The 26,270-nt window shown below is 55.1% G+C and overlaps 2 protein-coding genes across 2 annotated transcripts in view; one reads left to right on the top strand and one right to left on the bottom strand.

The window, feature by feature from the left end:
- The first annotated feature begins 5,331 nt into the window (after positions 1–5,331).
- Positions 5,332–21,576, top strand: FNDC5 (fibronectin type III domain containing 5). Its single transcript, XM_071576898.1, has 6 exons — positions 5,332–5,628; positions 14,259–14,374; positions 14,643–14,841; positions 16,319–16,411; positions 18,988–19,121; positions 19,935–21,576. Exons 1-6 carry the CDS (start codon positions 5,550–5,552, stop codon positions 19,974–19,976), a joined length of 663 nt encoding a protein of 220 aa, XP_071432999.1. The 5' UTR covers positions 5,332–5,549; the 3' UTR covers positions 19,977–21,576.
- The window catches only part of S100PBP (S100P binding protein), an 11,994-nt gene continuing 6,932 nt past the window's right edge, over positions 21,209–26,270 (bottom strand). The window contains exons 6-7 of the mRNA XM_071576469.1: positions 21,847–21,912; positions 21,209–21,573 (exon numbers count right to left, since the gene is read on the bottom strand). Coding sequence (XP_071432570.1) covers positions 21,363–21,573; positions 21,847–21,912 — 277 coding nt within the window. The 3' untranslated portion in view covers positions 21,209–21,362. The remainder of the gene's footprint in view (positions 21,574–21,846; positions 21,913–26,270) is intronic.

Below are 26,270 nucleotides of genomic sequence, written 5' to 3'. Positions count from 1 at the left end.
CTCTGCCTCCCACCCCCTCACCCCAAAACCCTGTGCTTTTATGGCACACAGACCCCTCCCCTGGCACGGGGTTGGGCACCACAGCTGGTGCTCCCAGGGATCAGTCATGCCTTGGGAAGCAGGACCATCTCCTGGGGGTGCCAGGGCAGGGAGCAGGGCTGCCCCAGGGTGGTTCCTGCTGGCCCACGTTGGCTCCTGCTGGCCCAGGGTGGCTCCTGCTGGCCCAGGTTGACTTCTGCTGTTCCAGGTTGGCTCCTGCTGCCCCAGGGTGGCTCCTGCTGGCCCAGGGTGGCTCCTGCTGGCCCAGGTTGGCTCCTGCTGTCCCAGAGTGGTTCCTGCTGGCCCAAATCCTGCGGTGCTTCCAGGACGATGCTGAAATGGCCACAAGCGCTGCTGTGACACCTTCCCAAAGCTGGCAGGGAGAGACATGGAGTGCTGGCAGTGCCTGGCTGGGAGATTCCCCCTCCTCTTTCCTCTTCCTCCTTCTCCTCCTTGTCCTCCTCCTCCTTGTCCTCCTCCTCGCAGGGATTTCTGTGGGAATTTCCTGCGTTGTCATAGCAGCCAGGAAGCCCCTGAGGCTTCTCTGCAGCAGAGCAGGGTGGGATGGGGCTGCAGGGGAGACCCCAGGGAGGGGCAGCACCGTGTCCTCTTGTGCAGGGCAGCATGTGCTGGCCTTGCCATGGTCCTGCATGTGGCCCTCAAGCTGATGGGGCTCAATGGTGAGACCAGGGTGAAGAGGGCTCAGTGATTTGGGGTCCAGCATCAGCCTCACCTGCCTCTAGAGGTAAGGGTGGCACAGGAGGAGCCCAGGTGTGTCCAGGGTGGCTGTGGGTGCCCTGTGAATGTGCCCTAAAGAGGTTTGGTTCTCACTGGACAAACAGGCACCATTCCTGCAGCCTGGTCGGGTACTGGGATGAATTGGGAGGGGAGAGGGCAAAGCAAGAGGGGCTCAGCCCCTCATTGGACCAGTGAACCCAACAAGGGTCTCCCTGATACCCCACAGGCCCCTTCCTGTGGGCCCACACTGACCCCAGACTTGTCCCTGTCCCCCACACTGACCCCAGACTTGTCCCTGTCCCCCACACTGCCCCAGACTTGTCCCTGTCCCCCATACTGACCCCAGACTTGTCCCTGTCCCCCACACTGCCCCAGACTTGTCCCTGTCCTCCACACTGACCCCAGACTTCTCCCTGTCCCCACACTGATCCCAGACTTGTCCCTGTCCCCACACCATGCTCCACGTGGAGGACACAGGGAAGGTAAGAGGAGCAGAGTGTGGAGCAGGGAGAGCGGGAATAGCCGGGGATTAAAAGCAATGTCCAGATAATGAGGATCTTTGGTAAAAAGCCCATTTGTATAATTTAAATCTCTAATAGGCTTCCTGGAATACAAAGCCCTTTGTGATGCCCGATCTCATCTGGATCAGGAGCCTCTCCATCACTAAATCTTGCCTGAGCTCGGTGGGGCTGCAGGGAGGTTTCATAACCTCCCAGAACAGAGTGAATCCACCCCGGGGCCCCCCAGCCCCAAATCCCCACAGTCCCAAATCCCCCTGGCCCCACGTGCCATGCCCATGGCACTGCCCTGCAGCACGTACAGCTCACCCTGCCCAGGCAGCCAAGGTCGGGGCTCCTGGGGACACGTGTCCTGGTCCCCGTGGGGCACTGGCACCTGGACACGAGTGCCCAGGACACGGAGCTGGGATGTGGTTTAGGGCAGTTTGGGCATGGGCATGTCCCCAGCTCTATAGGTGGCTGTGGGAGAGGTGGTGTTGGGGTGCTGGGGGCACCGTGGTGCCATTTTCTGTGCCACCTCCTCTGCCAACAACTACAGAGTGCAAAACTCAGAGGGTTTCCCCACCACGAAGGCAGTTTGGGAGTTTGTCACCATGCCCAGAGGGTCATGGGTTGGCCGAGCTGGGGACAGCCAGGCCTGGGCTCTGTCCCAGTTCTCCCAGTTCATCCTGCCTGGGGGGGGGGGTCCCCAGGCCGTGGTGGGGACAGTCCATGGCCAGGCCCTGCCCCAGTTCATCCTGCCCAGCAGTTTGGCACTCCAGCTGTGCCCCCTCCTGCTTGGGGGTCAGGACGTGCCCAGGGCTGACTGGGGGCTGTGGCTCATCCCTGCTCTGTCCCAGCATGGGCATGGAGGGATGTGGAGGTGGTGCCACCGTCCCAGGGAAGTCCTGGCCCTGGTCACGCAGGAATGGGTGAGAATGGGGTGATCTGTCCCTGGGACAAGGGGAGGGCACCCAGAGGGGTCTGTACCCAGCCATGGTGCTTGTCCCCCTGCCCTCCTCAAGGAACAGAGGGGTAAAACGCCATCCCCAGTGCCACCAATGCCACCAGTGCCACCGGTGCCACCAGTGCCACCACTGCCGCAGCCACGCGCGAGCCCGGGGCTCCCTCTCGTGGCCTCTCGCCTCATCTCAGGGGTGGCCGAGGAGCCTCCGGGGCGCGGGGGAGCAGCGGCAGCGGGTCCGGGGGGCCTGGGGGGGGGCAATCCGAGCCGGGGGACTCCGAGCCGGGGGGCTCCAAGCTGGGGGACCCCAAGCTGGGGGACCCCAGTCCCTCCTGAGTCCATCCCCTCCGGTCCGCAGCCCCCCAGGGCAGGACCCCGCGCGGAGCGGGGTGCGGGGCCCCTCGCGGGGGTGCGGGTGGGATGCTGGGGGGGTCCCGGCTGTGCCCCCCTCACCCGGCGCTGTGCGGGGCCGGGGCCGCCGAGGGGGTCGGCAGGTGGCAGCAGCGGCTTTCGGTCCCTCAGCTCTGCCAACATCACCCTGTCGCCACATCGTCCCCTGGGGACCCCAGGACTGGCACTGTCCATGCTGGGGGACACCCAGAGCATCTCTGCATACACCCATTTCCCTCGTGGGCTGCACAGGAGGCCCCTCACCAGGGCCCTTCCCCACAGCACTGATGGAGGGCCAGTTTTTGGTGTCTCAGCACGGTGGTGTCGGTGTCAGCCCCTGCCAGAGCCCAACCCGGGGTATTCAGGGTGAGGTGGGACAGGACGGGGCTGGGTGCGAGGAGGGGACAGCTGGCGGCTCCCAGGTGTCCGTCTGGTGCTGGGAGAGGGAAGAGCAGCGTCTGCGGAGCCTGAGTGCGTAATTAGAGCTGTGACTTAATTGGCAGACGGGGGACGTGCGATGGGCGTCGTGTGACTTGAATAGTGATGGGCTGGTACGGGCTGGGGAGTGGAGGAGGCTCAGAGGGGACCAGGACACCCCGAAAAGCCCTGCCCAGTGGTGGGAAAGGAGAGGGCACAGGAAAAGGACAAGCACAGCATGGGCTGTCCCATGGCAACAGGGACAGCTGGAGCTGAGCCCCTGGGGGTCCTCAGGGTGATGGTGAGGTCCTGGGGCACCTGCTGAGGATGGCAGAAGCCACAGGGCTGGAAGAGAACAATGTTTATTTGGAAAGAGGGAAGGGGAAAAACAAGGAATTATGGTGTTATCTGTGTTCAGCCTCTGGAAAAATACCAGGACACATCAAAAACCCTCCTGTGGGAGTCTGGGAGGTAGTGGGATGACAGGGGCCAGTCCTCTGTCATCTGCCAGGAGCAATGAGGGCAAAGCACCAACCATCCCACATGCTGGGGCCTGGTCTTGTCTCGCTGTTGGCATGGGACAGGGTCCAGCCAGGCAGGGAATTACTGGGTTTGTATGACAATCCCTCCATCTCGCTGCTGCTGGGGGATTTGGAGATCCCTGTGCAGAGACAGGGAAATGTTGCTGCTGTTGGCATGGAGGCACATCCTGCCCAGACCTCACTTTGTGTTTCTGGAGCTGCACCTGCCTTGGAACGGAGGGTTTGTGGTCCTGCCCCAGGTGCTCAGTCCACAGAGGAAGCACCAGCAGGAGCTCAGAGCCTGGCAGTGTCTCCTGCCCAGCCTCGTGCTCCAGTGAGGGAAAGCCCAAGGGAAGGAGCAGCCCAGCCTGCAGCCACCCCTGCATGGCCCTGCCCAAATCCTGCCCCACGGGCCAAGCTCAGCCAGCCCAGCCACGTGTGGCTGCATTTGGGGTGGGCACCAAGCTCAGTGCAGGCAGCTCTGCAAGGGACTGACCCCCTCCCAGTCCAGGGCTCCTGCTCCTCCCCTGCACCTTCTCCCCTGCTCAAGTGATGAAATGTGAATCTGTGCCAGGCAGGAGATGAAAGGGAGGCACAGCAGGTGTTTCCCTGCGATGCAGCCCCTGCAGCCCTGGCACTGCCACGGAGACTGTGCTGGGAATTGTCACCCTCCAGGCTGAGCAAGGAGTGGTGGGATGGCACAGGATTGGCAGGACAGGGCTGTCTCCTGGCTCTGGTGGAGGTTTTTTGAGTGTCTCTTGGGCAATGGGGGGTTGTCACTTCTCTGGGAAGGAGCTTTGGTTGACAAGGACTTGGAGCTCTGCAGGATCTCCTCTACACAAGGGACCCCTGAGCTCGGGACTGACCCCCAAGTGTGACAGTGTCTGTGCTTGGCCTGAGAGTCCCCAGCTCTGCTGCAGGAGGATGGGATGGGGAAGGTGCAGGGGCTGCCAACACCAAGCCCTTCACACCTGATTCACTCCCCTCTTCCTCCACTGGATGAATGAGCAGAGAGAAACCACTGGTCGATAAACCAAACCACAGAGACCTGATTGATGCCCACATGACCCCACAGGCCATGCCCCCTGCAGGTGGCAGATAAATACCTGGGACAGATGGACAGACAGACAGACAGACAGACAGGGAGTGATGCTGCCCAGACCCCAACATTCCCACCTGCAGCACAGCCAGGCGCTCCCAGTCAGACCCATCCCTGCCTGCTGGAACTTGTGGTCTCTGCCCAGTGGCACCAACCCTGTGCCCCCACAGCCAGGGGCAGGACACTTTGCTGCTGGTGGGGCACAGCAGAGGGGTCAGAGCAGGGTCCCCCTGTCCAGTGGCACATGATTTGGCAGCTGGGGACTTTAGTGGCAGCTGGGCTTTACTTCCGTCAATTAGCGGCCATTAATCAATCAGAGGGTGCCGGTTAATTAACCTGGAGGCATGGCTGATTCCAGAGGCTCATCTCATCCTCTTAGCGCGGAATTTAGAGCCTGGTGACTCGCAGGGGCTCAGTGACACCCCGCCGGTGACTCGTCCCCGTTGCTGTGCCCGGGGCTGGGCTCGGGCACCCCCGGGAGGGCCGTGCCGGGACCTCGGCGGGGGAAACTGAGGCAGAGCGCGGGGCCGTGCGGGGCGGGGGGCCCGAGCCGCCCCCGGGCCGGGGGAGGGACCGGAGCGGGGCTGCCCGGCGCTGCAGCGGGCGGAGCCGGGGCTCAGCGGGGCCGCCTCCCGGTCGAGCCCAGCCGTACCGAGCCGTGCCGAACCGAGTCGAGCCGAGCCGGGAGCTGCCGAGCCCCGCCGAGCCCCGCCGGCCCCGCCGCACCGGGCGGCACCGGCGGCACCGGCGATACAGGCGGTACCGGCCCCGGCGCTCTCCGCGGTGCTGAACCGGCTCCGCCGCTCCCGCAGGACGCGCCGCCGGCGGGGCCCGGCCCGGCCCGGCCCGGAGCGGCTCGGCCCGGCCCCGAGCGGCCGCGGGGGATGGAGCCCTTCCTCGGCTGCACCGGCGCCGCGCTCCTGCTCTGCTTCAGCTACGCGGGTCTGCGCCCGGTGGAGGCAGGTACGGGCGGCCGGGCCCCGGGAGCGCCTGCCGGGGCGGAGGGAGGAGGGCTCTGGGTGCGGAGACCCCCCTCGGGCTGCGCGGAGGGCACGGAGTTTGGGGGCACCGGGACTCGGTCGGGATTGGGGTGCAGAAGAGGCGGCGGTGCGGGACGCGCAGCCCCGCGGGGTCCCGGCGTGGGCACTCACAGCGCGGCATCCCCGGCACGGGCGGCTCGTGGGCATGAGCTGTGCAAACAGGGAGAGCCACTGGAGCCCCTTGCCCGGCGCCGGGCACGGAGAGGAGGTTTTTGGGCACCTGAGCAGCTGAACCGGTTCGTGTCACGGGGCTGAACTGGACAGAGGGAGCAAAGCCAGATCTGCTCTGCCGATGCCGTGGCACGTCAGCCCTGGCAAACCCCCTCCCCAGCTCAGCGCCGGCTGTCCGGGGTCCAGCGGGGAGCTCTGTGAGCTGGGGAGGCACCACGACCCCTGGGGAGGCACCACGACCCCAGGGGAGGCACCACGACCCCAGGGGAAGCACCGTGGGCGCAGAGGAACCGCCTCTCCGGGGGCACAGCACACCCCGACCACAGAAAACCAGGCCCCTCTGAGCTGAGCAGGTCCTGAAGGGGGGATCTCTGGGGAAGGCAAAGGGCCCCATGAGCTGAACCTAATTTAGGAGCGACCAGGACATGCCCAGGTCCTCTCTCCCCTGCATGGGCCAGGCTGAGCCTCGACCCCAGCACCCCAGGTGGGTGTGAACTGGGCAGTGCTGGTGGTGCTCCCCAGCCCAAACCAGTCGCCCTCCCCGGCTCTGTGCAGGCAGTGAGGGCTGTCTCCTTTGCTGGCTGCAAGATGCTGGAGGAACAGCTGCTTTGATTTGCAACGCACTGATTGCCAGGATATCTTGCATTCCAGGAGGCTGAGGGTGACTGTTGGGGATGCAGAGCTCCAGGGAGTGGAAATTCCTTTGCCCTGGGAGTTGCTGGAGTTCCATTTGGGGCTGCAGCAACCCCCCACCCCGGATGCCTTCAGCTCTGCCATCCATCCTTGGCCAGACATCGGCCTCTGAAGTTGCTGTTTCACAACTGACAGATCCAGGAAGATTAATGAAACATTCCCAAGAGGAGGGAGCGAGGAGGAAAACACCGCGGCACAATGGAGGCGTCTGCAGCTGTGACAGCCCTCCCGATTTGCCCTAAACTAGGCCACTTCCCTGCTCTTCCTTATCCTTGAGTCACCTCACTCAGCATCTGGGAGTAAACATGGAGTTGTGGCCCTGTCCATAACCATCTCCTGCTCCTGCTGGTGCCCCAAAGTGTCTGTGCCACGCTGTGAGCTGGGCAGCTCTGTGGGCACGGGGAGCTCGTGGGTACAGCGTGGTGGGGGGCAGGAGGCTCAGAAATGGGCTCAGAGGGACCTGTGTGACCTTGGGGTTGGGCCACCCAGCCCTGCTGGCTCCTCTCTCTGTGCCTCCTTTGCCAAGGGTTGTGGTGAGCTCTCCCCACGCCCTGGTGAGGCAGCAAACTGGCACAGTCCCTGTTTTCCAGAGAAGGAACAGGGGAATGAGGGGATGGAGTGGTTTTCCCAAGGTCACACAGAGGTAGTGGCAGCATCACCACCAGCTCTGTGTCCCCAGCCCTACCTGATGATTTGGCCATGAGGCCACTGAGGCCACAAGCCAAGAGTGATTGGAAAAGTCCATGGAGAGGAAATCATTCCTAGGCAGGGATGGAGGCTCAGGGATCCTTCCCCTTGGACCCAGAATTTGTGCAAGTCAGTTTAAAATAATTCCCCTTGTGAAAGGTTAAAGCTGCTGTTTCTGGGAGGGAAATGGTGCAAATTCCCCCAGCAATGCCACGGTGAGGGGTGGGAAGTGAGAACACTGAGCACAGGCCCTGCTCTGAGCTGGGGATTTGGCCAGACAGGACCATTCTTTGACAAGGTGATGCCAAGGTGAGCAAGAATTGGAAGCAGGACCAAGAGGAAAAGTAGCTGAGAAATAACCTCCACACTTCCCTCTGACAGACCTCAGCATCCTACCTGTGTGGGTTATGCCCTCCAGGTCATTCCTCCTGCTGCCTGTTCCAGAGGGTCCCTGAGAAAACACTTGGGGTGGTTGGCAAGTCAGAAACAGGATTGAATTTTGCCACAGCATTGCTCTGCCAGCAGCTGCCTCCTTGTTAGGCAGAGGGGAGAGCTGGGCTGGGCTCAGGGCACTGCTGAGGGCTGTGAGAGCAGAGGGGAGATGATGGAAGACCCCAAAACAGGCCACGGCCCCTGCAACTTGTTAGGGCAAACAGCACCTCTGCAAAGTTCTGACCCATAGGGCAGGTCAAGTCAGGTTTATTTTTTTGAGATGGACAGGTAAAACTTCCCCTGCCAACACAGCTCCAGGCTCAGTTCAGCAATCAAGACCTGGACTGGTCTCCAGTTTGAGGAGACTCTTAACAGCCCCCCAACTCCACTGCCTGAAAAGGGGCCAAACCCACCTGGGTGGAGTCTGGTCACTGCTCAGCTCCAAAGTGTGTCCTCACAGCCCAGGCCAGGCTGGTTTGCAGCCACCTCCTCCTCTGCTGAGGCGTCTCCATCCTCACCCCCTGCCCAGGCAGCCCCTCGGGCTCAGGGGGAATGGAGAGCAAAGCAGAGGTGACAGCCCCGCTCCAGGGGCTCATTCCCACCCTGTGCCCAGCTGGATATGCCCACCTGCCCCCCGAGCCCGTGGGCTGAGCTCCCCTGTGGCAGGGCAGGATCAGACCAAGCCACGCTCAGCACAGATGGCAGAGCAGCTCTGGCTCCAACAGCCCTTTGGAAATAACAAACCAACCCATTCCGGCCCTTTCCCTCCATCCCGGAGGCCACGGAGATTCCTGGGCAGCTGAAGGGAGGTGTGAGCACTCTATTGATTTCTGCATTCAGTGTAGCAGAGATTTAATGGGAATGGGGAGCTCTCTGACCTCCGTGGCAGCCTCTCAGCAGGGATGTTGCTGTGTGAAGCAGCCAAGGCTGTGCCATCCTCTTCCAACCGCTGTCTCCTGCTGGGAATGTACCTCTGGAAGAGGGAGATTCCTCCCAGACAGACGTGCTTGCAGGCACCAGCCCTGCACTCCACGGCAGGATCCTCCAAGGAGCATCATCCCTGTGCTTGTACCAGATACAGCCTCGTCCTTTGGACATTTATTGCTAAATAAACCCCTCCTGGTTTATAAAGTGCCCAGAGGCCAAATTAAGGCCTGAATCGAGTGTAATTCAGTTAAAAGCACAAATGTATTGAGCAATGAAGCTGCAAATCTTTATGTGAGCAGTAAAAAGTGGGATACAGAGCAGAGCTGGGGTGGGAGCAGCCAAGAGACTCCCAGGAAAGGTCTGGCACTGGGATCCAGCACTGCCCAGGAACACCCCGGGCTTGCCCAGCCCCTCTGCTTTGATTCCTCTGCTGTTACAGAGGGGGGCTGGCAGGAGCCAGAAAAGCCCATGGCACCCAGTTCTCCACAGGCATTCAGGTCCTGGCCAAGCCATGCCATGATGGCAATGACTCTGCTGTGGGTTTGCAGCACCAAAACAAGAGTGGTGGTGTTGAGATCTGAGCAAATCCTGCCTGGCTTTGGGACTCAGGGACCCCAAGGTCTGGCAGCAGGGGAGCCTCTAATGTAGAAATCCCCCCTTCCTGATTCCTGATGGCCAGGCAGGACACAGGGAGCATCTCCATGCTCCATGAAAAGGCTCCATCCTCCCTGGCAGCATTTCCATCCTCACATTTGGGCACCCACTCCCTGGGATCAGCAGCAGAGCTGAGGGGTGGGTAGGAGGGGGCTGGCCTATTAATATCCCAGTTTTGCAGGGAAGTGGGCGGTCAGCAGGACATAATTGCTTCTTTCCCAGCCTGAAGAACCACCAGTTGGTCTTTGTGCTCTTTGAAATTACCAGAGCTCAGGAAAACAGCCCTGCTTCCCGTGGGGCAGGAGTGGGATGGGCCCTGTCCCTTCGCACTCCCCTGGGGCTTCCTTCATTAAACCCCCCGGGAATGCTGAGCAACCTTCCCACACACCCCATAAAGCCCACAAGCAATTATATCCACTGATGGGATCCATGCTGGGAGAGCTCACAGAGGCTCAGAGAGGCAGAAAGGCAGGTCTGTGTGAATCCACACTGAAGGAACAGGAGGCAGGGCTGGCTGAGAACATCACACGGATCTTACGGATGCTCCTTCCCCTTGCAGGTTGTGTCCTTCCTCCTCCTGCAGCTGCAGGGAAGGTTGTGGTGCAGGAATAAAGAGCTGCTGGGATTTAAGGCTGGCATTCCCTGCTTCCTGCAGGAAAGAGCAGCTGGCAGGGGGATGGCATGGAGGGAGCTGCTTTGGAGCCTGGGCAGGCACTCGGCTCACTGGGCCGTGTCCCTGGGGCTCTGAGGCAGCTGAGCCCTTCCCAGCAGGAAAGGAGCTGCCTGGGAGAGGAGGTAACTGGATTGGAAAATGCTGGAAGTACAGCACAGCCTCAGCCATGCAGGAAGGAATTCCAGGCACCTCCAAGTGGCTGGAGTTTCCAGGCCAGTTGAATTCAGAAGGAGGTTTTGGGCCCAGGCTTGGCCCCTTGGCTGGGGAGATAAATCCAGGAATATACTTTAATTTCAAACCTACAGCCCAGCCACAGGACTTGGCTGCCCTGAGGTGACCTCCAAGGGTGTGATGTTTCCATAAACTCCACCTTTCCTCAGTGAAGCCTTTGTGGCCCAGGAGCCTCCCTGATCCCACAGGTGCCAGGTGAGACACTCCAGGGTTGGACACCCCCTCTTCTCACTCCCCCACCCCTGATCAACATCCCCCCTTCCCAGGTGACAGCAGCAGTGGGATGGACACAAAGCTTCTCCCTGCTCTGTCTCCCACCCATCCCATCCCATTTACAGCCCCCACTGTGGAGCAGGGGTTGGTCTCCTCTTCCTCTTCCCCCACAGTGGCCACTGTGCTGATAGGGAAACCAGGGAGGAGCCAGCCCAGAGCTGTAAAGTGTGGGGAGGGCTCCTCTCTCTCAAATAAAGGCCCACTAATAACAAGAAAAACATTTAATGAGAGGCTGAAGGGGTTCTCAGCACCCAGGGGCATTAAGGACAACCCCCAGGGCTCACATCCTCTTGCTGTGCAGCGGCGGCTCCGACTTGCTCCGGCCAAAAGGGCCCCATGTGGGGAGGAGGGAGGTGGGGCTGGGACACACAGCCCTGGGGGAGCTGAGCCTGTGGGTCCTGTGGGGAGGAAACAAGACAGGAGTTTAGAACCCTCAGCTTTGAAAATGCTGCTCGTGTTTAAAACTCTTGATTTTGTCTTACACCATCAAGGCTTCCCCTCGAGGGAGGGCCAGTTTCTGCTGATGGGAGAACTGGAGTATCTTTCCACCCAAATTTGGCCAAGCAGATCCTCTGCCAGTTTGCAGGTGGGATTTGTTCCAGCAGCATCACAGCTCCTGCACTGGGATGAAGCTAAACTGCTAAACCAGGAAGATTGTGTCATATATGTACAATCCTTAGGACCAGACAGGGAATGTGCTGCCCTCAGTGACTCTGGAGTACACACAGAGACCTGACCCACGACATATTCCCGGCCATCCCACCCTCTGTGCCCACTCCCACAACAGCAGCACCTTCCCAAGAGTTGCACATGACTCCAGAAGGAAGCAAAGGTTTGGATTTGGCACCTCAAGGCCGTGCCAGAGCTGCTGACCCCCTGCAGCCAACTGGGCAGCAGGAATTGCACCTTCCCCACCCCAGCTCAGCCAGGCTGGCACCACAGAGAGCTGCAACGGGCCCAGGGAGCCAAAAGTCATGTGGAGTATCTTGGAACAGGGTTCAGATTTTAGGAAGTCATGATCTCATCATGCATCTCCTGGGAGCAGGGAGAAAAGAATCCTCATGGATGGAAATTTTGCTTCCAAATTATTCACTCACCTCTGGGAGCAGGAAACTCATTTTTCTTCCTGGGTTTGTATTTCTGTCAAACACTGTTTAATTCTCTTTTCTTAGTGCTTTTCATGCTGGTTTGACACCCCTGATTTATGTGTGACTACTCCTAATCTGTGGTAGTGCAAGGGAAGGCATGCTCTGATCCACTGTCCTAGATTCCCAGATTTTAGAGCTGCTGACTTCAACCAGTCTGTCTCTCTCTCAGGTATTACTTCAAAGGGGGGCTCTAGAATGTTCTTGACCACCCACACCAGATGATTTCTGCCCCACCTCCATTCAGATTCTGGCTTTGCAGGCTTTGAGCTCTGGGTTGCAGCTTTGCCAAGTGCTTCCCTTCTGCCTCCACCCTCTCCCACCACTTCCCAGAGGGTTCTTTACTCTTCTGCAGCTCCTTGAGGTCTTCCCAACTCCCCCACATTTTATGTCATCAGGAAACTTGGACACTTCTGATGCTGTGCCTCCCTCAAGGTCACAAATTTCAAAGGGGACTTGGGTACCAAGCACAGAGTGCTGTGTGTTCCCTTTTCCCAGCTTCTTCCCTGAGCTCTGCTCTCTGTTCCTGTGGGGTTAATTAATCTTTTCCAAAGCTTCCTCAACTTAAAACTGAGTGGTAGCTCCTGAAAAAAAAAAATTAGCTCCTATAAATATCCAGGGAAGACAACCAGGGCGGGATTGAAGGGTGCAGAAGTCCCGGCTGAGCTGGAGACTGTTCTGTCTCCCGTCCCTCAACTCCGTCATGTCCTCTCCGTATGTTCCAGCAAATTCATCAGGCATGACTCACAGACCTTCCCCGTGCACATTCCTGTCTGCTGACTGCCCCTTCCTAAAATTAGACCCGGCTCTGGTTGGTTCAGTGGCGGGGGAAGGTGAGAGATGCAGACCCACGTCCCCTCCTGTGTCGCAGCGGGGAGCGGCGCTGGAAGGGGCTGCTGGTCGGGAGCAGGAGGAGGATCCACTCCCTGCTCAGCTTGTCCTTGTCCCTGCTGCTGCAGGGAGGATGAGGATGAGGATGAGGATGATGAGTGCTCCCCTTCTCCAAGAGCTGGCTGGGGGACACTGCCTCAGTCCAGGAGGGGCAGCCCCTGGGAGATGAGAGTGCTCTGGGTCAGCACCGACTCCATCATCTGCTCCAGAGAGGAATGACACAAATCCTGAGAACTCCTGGAGACCACAATCACTTTGCTGCTCCTCCCAAAGTCCCAGACTCAGCCACTCAGAGACCTTTTTGCTCACTAGAATCAGTCTGGGCTGACTCTTGTCCAGACATCCTGTTCCTAAGGGACTCACTGGTGGGTATGGAAGGAATGAGGGCACTGCTCTCCAAGGGTAGGACAGCACTGACCTTCAGCTGGGGAACTCTGTGCTCCCGTTATTCCTCTGTGCCTGGGGGAACATTCACCAGGAGTGATGTCAGTTGTTTGGAGACACTGACACCACAGCTTGAATATTTTCAGCCACATGCAGGCGGCTGCCACTGCCTGTAAGTCCAACAAACGTTACTGGAGATGGGCACATGTGCATCCCTTTCCACTGGTGACCTCAGCCCAGCCCCAAGGGGGCTGTGCAGTGAGTCCAATGCAGTATTTTTTATAGCAGTCAGAAAAAATTACTCCTCCTCACCCTACTGACCTACTGGGGTTATTTGGAGCATTTACTGCTTTGGGTTCAGGGCACAGTCTGGAGATTGTGAATTAAATTTGACCAGAGGAGAGTGTGCCAAGCCTACGAGGTAAAACCTTCTCCTGAGATGCCAAAAAGGGCTTTGGACTGTGCAGCTCCCTTGGGAAGAGGTTCCCAGGGAGGAGTCCAGCTCTCCTTGGCAGGACTGGCAGCTCCACAGAGCCATTCAGCTGGATTTGGAATAAACAGAGAGCCTCAGGCTACGCTTCCCTGGCCTGCCCTTTTCCCATGGCAATGTCCAAGGCTGTGTCCTGCCAGCTGAGGGTGGGTGGTTGCTGGATGTCCTCTGACATTGGCCATAAAACGTGCATTGAACATTTTCTGTCAGACTTAGAAAAGCAAAAGAACCACTCCAGTTACTACTCTGCATCTCAGTCCTCCAGAGTGCTCATCAAAGCATTCCCTTTGCAGACTTCCAAGGCAGATTTTGCATTTCCTCCCAGCTGTCACTGTCAGACTGTAATAGGGAACAACAGGGAAAATGTGGTGCGTGGCTGGGAAGGAGGAGATGAATGAGCTGCTCAGGGTTGGCTGTGCTGGCAGAGAAATTCCTTCCAAGGGCAGTTTTTTCATACATAGAAGCATGGAATGGTTTGGGTGTGAAGGGAACTTAAAGCTCACCTTGTTCCACCCCCTGCCATGGGCAGGGACACCTTTCACCATCCCAGGTTGCTCCAAGCCCTGTCCAACCTGGCCTTGGACACTCCCAGGGATGGGGCAGCCACAGCTTCTCTGCCCAACCTGTGCCAGGGCCTGCCCACCCTCACAGGAGAGAATTTCTTCTCCATATCTAACCCTCAACTTCCCCTCTTTGAGTTTGAATCTGTGACTAATGCAACTCCCACTCTCAGCAGAGATCTCAAACCTCACTGGGAATTGAGACCTGGAGTACCTGCAATTTCCAGGTCCCATACCCAGAAACCAACCCAGGAAGGACCCTGAGGAAGGCCTTCTCCCACTCTCTTCCTTGCCCAGCTCTGTCTCCTGCCCCTGTAAAGGCTCTGCTCTCCCTCCTTGCAGACAGCCCTTCGGCTCCAGTAAATGTCACAGTCAAACACCTGAAAGCCAACTCGGCCGTTGTCACTTGGGATGTTCTGGAAGACGAAGTCGTCATTGGATTTGCAATTTCCCAACAGGTACAGTGCCTGCAGTTACCCAGTTCCAGTCGAGTCCATCTCCTCCCAGGTCCCTCAGTTCCCAAATGCTGCAGTGTGAGCCTGTTCCTTCTCGTCCTGTCCCTCGCGGTCCGAGCGGACTTGGCTCCCCGTCCCCTCTGCAGCGGCGCTTGGTGTGTTGGTGGCTGCAGAGGGGAGGGTCCAGGGCAGGAGGCAGGTGGCCTTGGGTGACAGCAGTGCAGGTGGGAGGCCTCCCCACCACTCTGTGCTCTCCTCTCTCGGCTTCCAGAAGAAGGACGTGCGGATGCTGCGCTTCATCCAGGAGGTGAACACCACCACCCGCTCCTGTGCCCTCTGGGACCTGGAGGAGGACACTGAGTACATTGTGCATGTCCAGGCCATCAGCATCCAAGGCCAGAGCCCTGCCAGTGAGCCAGTCCTCTTCAAGACCCCCAGGGAAGCTGAGAAACTAGCCTCTAAAAATAAAGGCAAGTGTGGGTGAGTTCTGTGTGGCCCCTGGGATGCCCAGGCAGTGCAGGGACTGCAGAGAGGAGACAGCCCCCTGTGCAGGAGAAGGGCTGGGATGAGCACACGGGGGCTGAGTGTCCTCCCACAGCCCCCAGGGACAAGCAGGACAGCTGAGGGTACCCAGCAGACAAGGCTGAGGGGTGCACAAGGTGACAGGCCAGGCTGGCTGCTCCTTTCTTCCTTTTCAGATGAGATTTAACAGGCAAAGTGAGGAGGAGAAGGTTTCCACACTGGGAGCTGTGTGTCCAGCTCCCTGCCAGTGCAGAGTGCCAGGTGAAGCTCCTGAGCAGTCTGTGAACTCAGGTGGAACCACCCTGGGTGGCACTGGGCACAACACTGTGCTCACAGGGCACTTGTGGGATTCATGGAGCCTCCTGTGCTTGGATTCCAGGGCAGCAGGGAACAAAATACCCAGACACTCCCAGTCCTCTGACATTTGGAATATTTCTGCCAACTCACAGAAAGCTGATGTTGAAAGGGACCTCTGGAGAACACCCAGCCCAAACCCCTGGCCAGGCAGTGTCAACTAGAGCAGGTTGTCCAGGATCACATTCAGTTGGAGTTTGGATATCTCCATGGAGGAAACCAGGCCCTTCCTCACTGGCAACTCCTTCACCTGTTCCTCTTAAGCCAGACCAGATTGTTGAGGGGTTTCTGTCAGCAAGAATCCCTGCTCCAAAGAAAAGGGATGTGGGAGTGCAGGGCTGTGGGACACGCAGGTCCCTGTTTGCCTGCTGAGGATCTGGCCTGTTCTGGGGCTTCTGGATATTGCAAGTTCTTGACTCTTTCTGTTAAAAGATTTGGTGGCTGTAAATACTGACTTGCAGCTCATCTGAAAGCACTAAGAGGAGCAGTGCTCCCTTCCTGGGGGCCTGAACTGTAATCTTCTTAGTGCTTTGAAGCCAAGGAGGCAAATTCCACCCTGCAAAAGGTTCTGCTCATTTCTGAATCCCAAAGCTCCACGGAAAAACATCCTGCCAGGCCCCAGGAACTGCTGGAGCTTGCAAGGCTTTGTGACAGGCACAGACAGCACTAACAGGGACAGAGACAGCAGAGCCACCATGGGGACAGATAACATGTGGGCTCAGCCCTGTTGATCCTGTCCTGCTGCTCCTCCCTTGCTCCGTCCCCTGAGGATGTCACAGAGTCATAGAATGAATCAGAGAATCATGGAAGGGTTTGGGTTGGAAGGGACATAAAGCTCATCATGTCCCACCCCCTTCAACTATCCCAGGTTGCTCCAGCCTGGCTTTGGGCACTCCCAGGGATGGAGCAGCCACAGCTTCTCTGCCCAACCTGTGCCAGGGCCTGCCCACCCTCCCAGGGAAGGATTCCTTCCTAACACCTACTCTAAGCTGCCCTCTTAGGTCAGGGTAGGAGCCCTGACCCTGCTCCCCTGAGGATCTGGGTTTCATGTCTCTCTTTCCCCTTGTGCAGATGAGGTGACAATGAAGGAGATGGCGAAGAAAAACCAACAGCTGCGAGCGGGGGAGATTCTCATCATTGTAGTGGTGTTGTTTATGTGGGCAGGTCAGTCCAACCTCTCCCTCAACAGCTTGTGGTATCCATGGAATACCCCTGGGGATGTCTGGCTGGCTTGGGTTGCACATGCAATAATGGAAAGTCTTGAGAAGAAACTCTTCCTGCCACAAGGAGTGTGGGGTACTCAGCAATAAGGGCACCTCAGGCTGGGCAGTGCCAACAGCAGGTCAATCCCTGGTCTGGTCTGGCCCACCAGGAGTGGATCACAGACCTGATGAAACCAATTCCCAAGGGCTAATCCTGTAATCTCATTTTTTGCAGAATGTCCTGAACATAATGCCCTCAGCTACAGAATCATGGAGTGGTTTGGGTTGGAAGGGACCTTAAAGCTCAATCAGTTCCACCCCTGTCAGAGGCAGGGACACCTCCCACTATCCCAGATTGCTTCAAGCCCCATCCAACCGGGCCTGGAACATTCCAGGGATGGGGCATCCAAACATCCAACAGGGTGCCTTGAGCCCTTCTGATGGTACAGGTCATCTGTAGTTATCTGGATTTCCTATGACTCCAACACTCATGCAAAGCAGAAATTGGAGAGTCTCACTCTCCACACCCACAGTTTTATATAAATATATATATAAATATATGTACACACTAAAACCTACTTAAAACCAATTAAAATAATGGAAGCATATGGAAGTGTTTTCCAACAAGAGTTGGGCACCACATGTCAACAGATCTTAGAGCAAATTGTACCTAAGGGAGATCTCACTTGTGCTTTGGTGAATACAGAGAGGAAAACAACTCCCAGTCCTGCTCTGTCAGTTCAGTGTGTCTGAAGTGGTTGTTGTTTGGAAATTACACCCATGGGTTAATGGGCAGCAAGATTTGCTCAGGTTTGTTTTCAGATCCAGCCCCAGCACTCCCTGGCTGCTGTAAAACATTAATGAGGCCACATTAGATTTGCTCCCTGAGTCCCAGAGCACATGGCCTGGGGGGAATGGTGCAGGTGACCCCAGGAAATGTGGCAGGAAGGGAAATGAGCAGCAGGATAAACCTGAGATCCAGAACAGACAACCTTTGCCACCCGTTTTCAGTCCCCTTGTCCCTGTCAAACCACCTTCCCACACACAGAATTCTCCTCATCACAGAGAGGGAAGGAGGATTAACTGTGTCCTGGACAGTTCTGCAACGTTTCCTACAAATGAATCCATGTATAATATTTTTGTGCCCTTACTTGTATCTCCAGAGACTGGACAGCAATCCTTCCTAAGGACAATATCCACACAAATACCTGAACTAAATTAACAGGTTTCCAAAACCTCCAGTCCGTGATATTTTCAGCATTTATGCCAAGTTTTAGTTGTGCACATCCAAATTTAAATGCCCTGCCAGGAAAAACAATCATGAATAATTACATGGAGTGACTGAACAACTGATTCATCTCACCCTGTAGAATAATCTGAAACTCAGATCAGTTGGGAACAAAGAATTTGCTAATCCCACAATTTCCCTTCCAGACAGATGACTTACATTTCAAAGGGAGAGGGAGTGGGGAGACTCTCTCTGCATCCAGGGGGTTCTTCACAAAGTTTCAGTATAAAACACCCTCCCTCCAGCTCTTAACCTGCCCTGTATGGTGATGTTTGAGCCAATCCAAACTGGAAGCAGCCCCTGCCCAGGGCTCTGGACTGAGCCAAGCCCCAAACTCCTCTGCTGTCCGAGTTTCTGGTATTTTTCATGGCCCTTTGTCTCTTTGTGCCTCAGTTTGACCCTCTGAAATCCCAGAAGGTGTGACTGTGGCAGATGTTAACCCCCATTCTCCAAGGATCAGCCATTTGTCTGCATTCCCAAAGAAAGAATTTGGATCAGTAAAGCCTCGGGGGCAGCTGCCATAACAACAACTCACTTTATAGAGCAGTTTGTGATGATCTGGTGGAAGTTTTACGTACACTTTGCTATTAAGGATTATTTTTCAGTATGGGAAAAGCAGCATCTGCCTGGATCTACTTAACCTACGTGTCTGGAATGTGCAGGCAGAGATGTTATTTGGTGAAAACATCACAGAGAAGCTTTGGAGACAGACATTTGCAGGCTTCTTACGTGCCATGGCTGCCCCTGCTTCCCTCTCCATGTGCCTGGGTGGGAGGAAATTTCCACTTGCAGCTTGTGCTGTTGCACATGTGCAGGTGTTGTCCTGCTGCTGGCACACAGGACCTGCCTCTCCTCTGCCACCTCCAGCTCCTCTTCCCCTCAGAGGACAGAGATCAGAGGACACAATTTACCAAAAAGAAATTCCAGGAGCCACCACTGCGTTTGCAAAGCAAAAATCCCACCCAACCGCAGGGCTGGTGTTGTCGGGAGGGCTTAAAACACTTGTCCCATTCATTAACAGGGAAGTTGGAGTATAATTAAGCTCCCGTCCTCCTGTGTAACTAGTTTAGCATGGAATTAGGCATGGGGGAAGGAAAGAGCCAGAGGGCTGCCTGGCTGTGCTGGAAAATGGTCCTTGGGAGGAACTGTGGATGCTGCCGAGGAGGCACAAAGCGAGGAGGGCTCTGTGATCTCTGCAGGCTCCGGGGGCTGAGCTCGTTTGTGTGATCACTAATGGTTTTTCCTGCCAGGGGTGATCGCCCTGTTCTGCAGACAGTACGACATCATCAAAGATAACGAGCCCAACAACAGCAAGGAGAAAGCCAAGAGCGCCTCGGAGAACAGCACCCCGGAGCACCAGGGCGGGGGGCTCCTGCGCAGCAAGGTGAGGGCTGGCACGGGCACACAACCCGGTTAAATGCGCCCACACCCTGCGGTCAGACACCCTCCAAACCGCCCTGTTAACACCCTCCGAACCCCCCGTTAACACCCTCCGAACCCCCCTGTTAACACCCTTCGAACCCCCCCGTTAACACCCTCCGAACCCCCCCGTTAACACCCTCCGAACCCCCCTGTTAACACCCTCCGAACCCCCCATTAACACCCTCCACCCCACGCACCACCCGAGCGCTCTGAGCCTCCCACTGCACTTCACTCCCACCTCTGCACCAGCCCGAGTGTCCGTCAGGAATCGCATTTCAAGCCACACTTCTGAATTATCTGAACATCTCTGGAAGAAAAATTAGTTCCTCAGGTCATTCCCCAGCCCTCGGGTGGCACATGGCAAAGAGGACACTGCTCTTGTAATTAACTGGAAGTTAATCAGCAGGAGGACAGCTGGTAACACGCACGATGTTAAAGGTTTGGCAGAGCTTTTAGTAAACAGGCTCAGCTTAAAACAGGCTCAAGTCTATAATTTATACCAACTTACTTCAATTAATTTAACTTACTTGTGTTTCTGTTCTCTCTGGCACATTCTCACCACTTGACATTCATTTATTATTTTGAACACTTCACCAATTTATGCTCATTCAGCAGTGCCACAGAAGCCTAAGGCTCAACTCTGGCCCTTTTTCATCACCATGAGGAGACAGGACAAGAATTTTCCCAAAGACTGACCAGCACAGTGCACTGATCTCTGATGTGGGTTTTTTCCTTCTGTACATCCTTTTTCCCTTTGTTTACTCTTCTCTCCTAGTTTCCCAAAAACAAGCCCTCAGTGAATATCATCGAAGCATGACAGGCTGTCACCTGATCGATGGACTCCATCCCTCACTCTCACTTTCTGCCTCTGAGCCGTGATGACTGAGGAGGTGAAATATTGTCAGAGCAATCTGGAAAGAGACCTACTGATTGTCACCTTCTGGCAGACACCTCCTCGCCCGTGTTCTGCAAAACATCTGGCCAGAAAGGAAAATCCTGCAAAAAAACCTGGAAACCCAAAGGAGATGGAAAAGCATCGGCGAGGCAGGCGCTGATCTGGAGCAACGTCTCACACTCCTCTCCACTCTCACACTCCGTCTTCGGGGACAATCCTCCTGTCTTTGGGAATGTACAAGGGTTTGTTGTGTCTTTACTTGGTCTCACTGTCACTCCATCCTGGCAGAGTTCCCCTGAGCTCAGGCATCAGGCACTGACACCCCTCTCCAAGAGGAATGGGGGGCAGCTCATCCCCCCACCACTCCGGAGCCAAATTCCGGCTGCTGTGCTCTCGCCTCGCTTTGCTCATCCATGTGTGTCGTGTCACACGCCTTGCAGGTGGGTTTTTAAACAAAAAGGCACCCCCCAGTTCCCATCCCCTCCAGGAGAACCTCCCTGTTGTTCTCCAGCCAGGCTGCAGCACTTCCCCACTGCTGCTGCCTCTCCTGTCTCACACTGGTGCTCTTCACCCCAGCAAACAGGGGACACTGAGGCACAGACCAACACCAGGGGACACCAGAAGCTGCTATTCAGCTTCCAGGATAAGTTCAACCATTTCCTTCACGGTATTTTCAGCTGGGCCTGAGTCCACCACTGGTGTGATTAAAGGTCCATAAAAATGTAGCCAGTCAGCAAAAAAAAAGATAAAATACCTGATGATACCGGTTGCTATGCAAGGGCTCCAGGGGCAAGAGCTACTTACTGTGGAAGGCTCTGGCCTGAGGGACCTTTTTCTGAGGGCTTAAGTTCTTAAAATGCTTCTTTTAGTCGGGTTCCTGGGGAAGGGCTGGTTCTCCCTGCACTGCCTGCACTATTTTTGTGATGTTGTAAGGGCAGGTTCCTGCTGGAGACAGCTCTTCCCAAAAAGGACAAGGATGAATGGGAAAGGGGCTGGGGTTCTCCTCTCTCTTATGAAGTGCTTGATGTTTGTAAGCTGACAGGATCCCTGGGATTGCTGGTGCTCTGGAAGCTGGTAGATGCAGGACCATCACATGGAGAAGATTTACTCTGTGTACTGTGCCATGTGGTATCTGTATTTATTATTTACTCCACAAGACCACTCCATATGCACTAGGGGATGAGGCAGGATCCTACTTTTTCCAAGACAGGTTGGCCTGAGCGGGGTTTGGATCTTGGAATAACAAACCTGCACTCAGACAAGCCTGGGTTAAAGCCCCTGCAAAGGAACAGGCTGGCAGGAAGGACTTCAGCCATCTCTCCTCTTCCACTGCCACCAGCCTTTCCAAAACAGCTGGTCTGGGAGAAAGCACAGGGAACTTTGCTTGCAGATGTGTTGGTGAACAAGCACAGGCTTCCCTGGTGCTGGTTTCAGAAGACAGGCCAACCCCAAAGGTCTCTTCAGTGGATCCTTTGCCAGAACATACTCCTCCATCACCATGAGGGAGAGGTCAACACCTCTGATACAGACAGAGCAATAAACATTTTATAATGTACAATAAAAGATTAAAGGCATCTCTTGTGTCCTTGTAATATCTGAATTCAGTAATTCCATGTTTACCTGCCTCAAGCAGAACACACACCACAGGACAGGGCAACTTTCCCTGCCTTTCCCAGTGACTACAACCCAAAATGTTTTCCCAATGTCTGGGTGGAGAAACCCAGGAAGGGTCAGAGTTCACTCTGGCTGCAGGACAAAAAGACTTTCACCACAAATAGCACCACAGCCATACCTGGCAAACCCCTTCAGACACGTCTGTTGTCTCCAAAGAAAGAAACAGCCTTTGGAATCCACAGCCCTACAAAGGGAGATTTGGGATAGATGGTACAGCATGTGCAGAACGATAAGGGAGATGCTCCCTCCTAATCCTGGAGCAGACAGCCCAGCAAACAGCCCTCAGAAGGTGCTCAGGAGGGAATTCACCCTGCTAATTTGGCAGCCTGGGGGTTGTGTGGCTGTTTTTAAAGACAGTTGTCCCTGGGAATTCAGACCATATCCCCTTTTTCACAGCTGTTCTCCCCAGGGATGGGTGTAAGCCGTTTCTTCCAGCAGAGATGTGCTCCCTCTTTGGGAGAACAGGGTCAGTGTCAATACTCACACCATGAACTGGCAGGAGGTTCCAGGGCTATCACAATGCCCCATAACTGCAGGGCCTGAGAATAAGGAAATAATGCTGCTAGTGAGGAGGAACAAATGCAGGCTGGCAGCAGCTCAGCTCAGAGAGGGACTCCAAGACACCCAGTTCAAGTGATTCTCTTCAAGGAAAATATTTTCAGCAGCTCCAGATTGAAGTGATGTAACAAGACCACACTTTAGGGAAAGGTTTTCCCGTTATAGGAGAAGAAAGTTATTTAAAGTCCTGCTTTTCTGAGAGCCATAAACATCAAAGCTTCAACTGCTGTTTTGGTATTAAATTCCACTGTAACCCATGAGAGTTAAACACCATTAAGACTCTGGGCCCGTGTGAGTTCAAGGCCCTCTGTAGAACAGAGACCTCATTCCCAACAACAGCTGCCAAGACACTGTTTTACAGTCAATAAAGGGAAGGGATCAAGGAAAAATAAACCCAAGACACACCGAGGGAAGTCATGCTGGGCCACAGCAGAACATACCCCAAAGGCCACCCACGTTCCCCGTGTGTTTCTCCCTCACTGCTGATTTTGACTCATTGTTGGAGCAGGAGCTGGAAAAAGGAGGTTTCAATAAATACTAAAAATGCAGCAAGTGGGAGTGGGCTGGCATGACAGGGATCCCAGAGAGCCCTGCAAGTGCTGAGTCCCTGCTGATCTGGAAGCAAAGGGAAGCAGCCCCTCAGCAGCCCCCATGGATCAATCCCGCTGATTTCCAAGAACCAACTGAGCAGAGACTCGGGGCACAATAGGAGTGAGAAGCTGCAAACAGAACCCTCTGCCAACACTCTCAGGGCGTGTTTAGAGTTAAGCACCACTTGCCTCCCTCCTTCCAAGCACTGTAATATTATGCCTGCAAGTACAATTCAGCCAATATATTCCTCCCCCACGAGTTTGGTAAAGCAGAGGCGCGGGAGGAAGTGTGGAGCAAACAAACCCTGCACAGCGTGTCCTCCCAACTCACAACACAGCCCCGGCCCTGCTCACACCTCCCTCGCTGCCACAGCCACCGGCACAAGCTCGGGGCTCTCTGCTCGGGGAAATGAGAACATCAGGCATTGCATTCCTTGACAGTTCAAAAGCATCCCAGGAGGAAACACCTACACGGTGGAAAGTGTTAGCACAATCTCAGCTGGTAATGACTTTCTGGAGGAGATTTAAACGAGGGGAACAGGCAGCTAACGCCAGTGTTTGCCAGAGCCAGGAGAGGTTACAGCACTCCAAAGCGACTGTCACAGCTGCACATCCACATTCCTGATAAAAATATGGCACCTCTTTGACTGAATACTCAGCCTGCTCTTCCCAAGGAGAGAGTTGAACATTACACCATATGTTCCACCAAATGCAATTTCCCCAGATTTGCAGAAAAGCTTCCTAACGACACATAATGAGCTATTACTGCCTAGTCTGGAAGCAGACGCTGAGCTGACCAAATTCCATCAGCTTTCGAGCATTTGTTAAAAAGCTGCGTGATCAACATGCTTGTTATGCTAAAATATCTTCTGTTTCCTCCACAAATCTGGTGTCTATTAAATTGTCTGCTGACCTTATGGATTAAAATGAGGATGTTCCTCCTTGTTGGTGCTTCAACCCACACATCTCGAGGAAGCAGAGCTGGATTCTCTCTCAGCTCCTGCATCAGCATCAATTTTGTTTAACTGAGTTCCAGATGAAGAATCTTTATTATTAGTGACAGAGCCAGGGAAGACACAGCTTGAATTTCACATCCCAGATGGAGCAGCAAAGTTGGCAGCCAGAAGAGCCATCTCTTTCCTTGGAATCTGCACACAAAGCCACCCAGTGGCCATAATGACAGAGCCCCACGATGCCATTTGACACTTTGCAGCATCACTGTCCTTTTTAGCTGACAAACCCCCACATTTAGTGCCACCAACTGCTCAGTAAAACCTGTTTATACCACCCAGCAGAGGATGCACCTGTGTGGCACCGACAGCCTCCCAACCAAAGGGACAATTCCATCACCCTCTGCTATTTCCTGTTCCACCACATAATTTCTTCCTCCTTACAGCACAGGAGTAGGGAAGGCCCGGTCAGTTTTTGAGAGGAAGGCAGACAAAGCCGCCACACAGCAGTTTAATTTCAGTCTCCTTGTTTTCCAGCTGCTGTTGGCTGCCTGCAATCCACTGATTAACGCTATTAAATTTTTAATTGTGAGACATTTCACCACATTGCTCAGGCAGGGCTCACACAAAGCAGCTTCTTCCAGCCCTGCTGATGTCCCTGGATTCCACCACAGCAAAAATCCCCAACACAGCCCTTGGCTACACTCAGGCAAACACACAGGACATCCCTGCACCGAGGTTTAACCCACAGTCCCTCCCTGCCCTTGCAGCATCTCCACCATTCAGCAGATACGAATCACTTGTCGTGTTAAAGAAGGAAATTTCCAGCCATGAAGCTGCCCAGAGGCTGAAATCCCTCACACAGGGCAGAGCTGCTGCGTGGCACTGCTGAGCCAGGAGAGATTCACATTCAAAGCCACCACAAACACCTCAGGAGGAGGGGGAGGCACCTGCCTGTGCCCCAGGTGTCCATCCCAGGGATCTGGTCTGAGCCACAGCACCCTGCAGACACCACCACCCTCCTGCCACGCTCAGGGGCTGCCTGTCAAGCAGAATTTTGTTCTCTCAGCAGGGCAGAACTGCCACCAGAAAGCCCCTGGACCAAGACCATCACATTCTAAGAACAGGTAACTTCTTCCCATTCCCCTCACCACAAATCTCCCAGAAATCTGCTGTACCAATTCCCACCCCATCCCATATTTGTGGAAATGGAAGGTTTGGAGGTGGATTTCTTTTGCTTTGAAGTGACATTTCCCTCCCAGGCTCAGCCACTGAAGGTAATTCCTCCTTTATGTCAGCTCAGCCCCAGTCCTGCACCTTCCCTGCCTGCTCTCTGTTCAAGCAAAATGAGTTTGGGCAGGTAGGAACTGCCTCAAGATTAAGTTTTCCCCTCAGCCAGCTCAGCATCAATCAACAGACCAGACCCTTTCAAGGCAGAGTCTGCAGGCACAGAGTTCATTTGTATTTCACAGCTCTGTTTCTCCATATGCTCCCTTACACTTCTCTCCCTTTCCATCACCTTAAACACACTGTCTGTTTTGTTGAAGATATTGATCTTTGTTATTACAGTAAGACCAGATGGTTTGTGACTCTTTACAAGGTATTTCCTCCTCCTCTCCCTTTGATTTGAGAGTGATCCAAGAAAATAATTTATCAGCTTTCTGCCAGGTTGTAAGAAGTCTGATAAAACTGCTAAATGCAAAATAAACCTCTGGCAAACACACCAAACCTCCAGGAGAACTCCTGTGGAATCCTGCCAGGGAAGGGTCAGCTTCCTGAGGGACATGGAAGGGGCTTGGAGCAACCTGGGCTGGTGGGAGGTGTCCCTGTCCATGCCAGGGGGTGGAACTGGATGAGTTTTAAGCTCCCTTCCAACCAGTCTATGATTTTGCTCCCACTAACACAGTTTAGGAGCCTCATTACTTCAGTGGCTGACACAGACCCAGAATTGCTGAGGAGGATCTCACCAAGGAGGAAATAATTCTATTTACTGCTGGATAAAGGGTATTAATGAAGAGCAAACACTGACAAATGGTCAGCTGGCAGAACTCTTGAGTGGTCAATTATCAGCCACCCATCGCCCAGCAGATGTTCAGTCACATCTCATTGTTACATCTGCCACAACGCAGCCCCTGCAGCACTTAAATCCCCACAGGAAGCTGCAAAGAAATGTGTCTGTTCAGACTGAACACCATCTAGAAACCAGAAGGAGAGGAAGCACAGGCAGAGCCAGGGTTTGTCTCCCAACTCACCTGAGGGGGCTCGATGTGAAGGTTTATTCTGAGTACAAAGGGATTTCTGTCAACCAGTCAGTGAGACTTTTAGCACTCAGTCACTCAATGAAAGAATAAGTAAGATAAATACACAGATATATGACACAGGTACACAGATATATGATACAGATACACAGATATATGATACAGATACACAGATATATGACACAG

Source organism: Pithys albifrons, chromosome 24 (genome assembly GCF_047495875.1).
Source record: "Pithys albifrons albifrons isolate INPA30051 chromosome 24, PitAlb_v1, whole genome shotgun sequence".
NCBI classification, from domain to species: domain Eukaryota; kingdom Metazoa; phylum Chordata; class Aves; order Passeriformes; family Thamnophilidae; genus Pithys; species Pithys albifrons.
The sequence above is the reverse complement of the archived record's forward strand: the minus strand, read 5'-3'. Positions and strand labels throughout refer to the sequence as shown.

Coding starts and splice junctions, on each gene's coding strand:
- FNDC5 (XM_071576898.1), top strand. CDS start 5,550: ATGGAGCCCTTCCTCGGCTGCACCGGCGCCGCGCTCCTGCTCTGCTTC. Junction 5,629..14,258: donor TCTGCGCCCGGTGGAGGCAG/GTACGGGCGGCC, acceptor CCCTCCTTGCAG/ACAGCCCTTCGGCTCCAGTA. Junction 19,122..19,934: donor GGGGGCTCCTGCGCAGCAAG/GTGAGGGCTGGC, acceptor CTTCTCTCCTAG/TTTCCCAAAAACAAGCCCTC.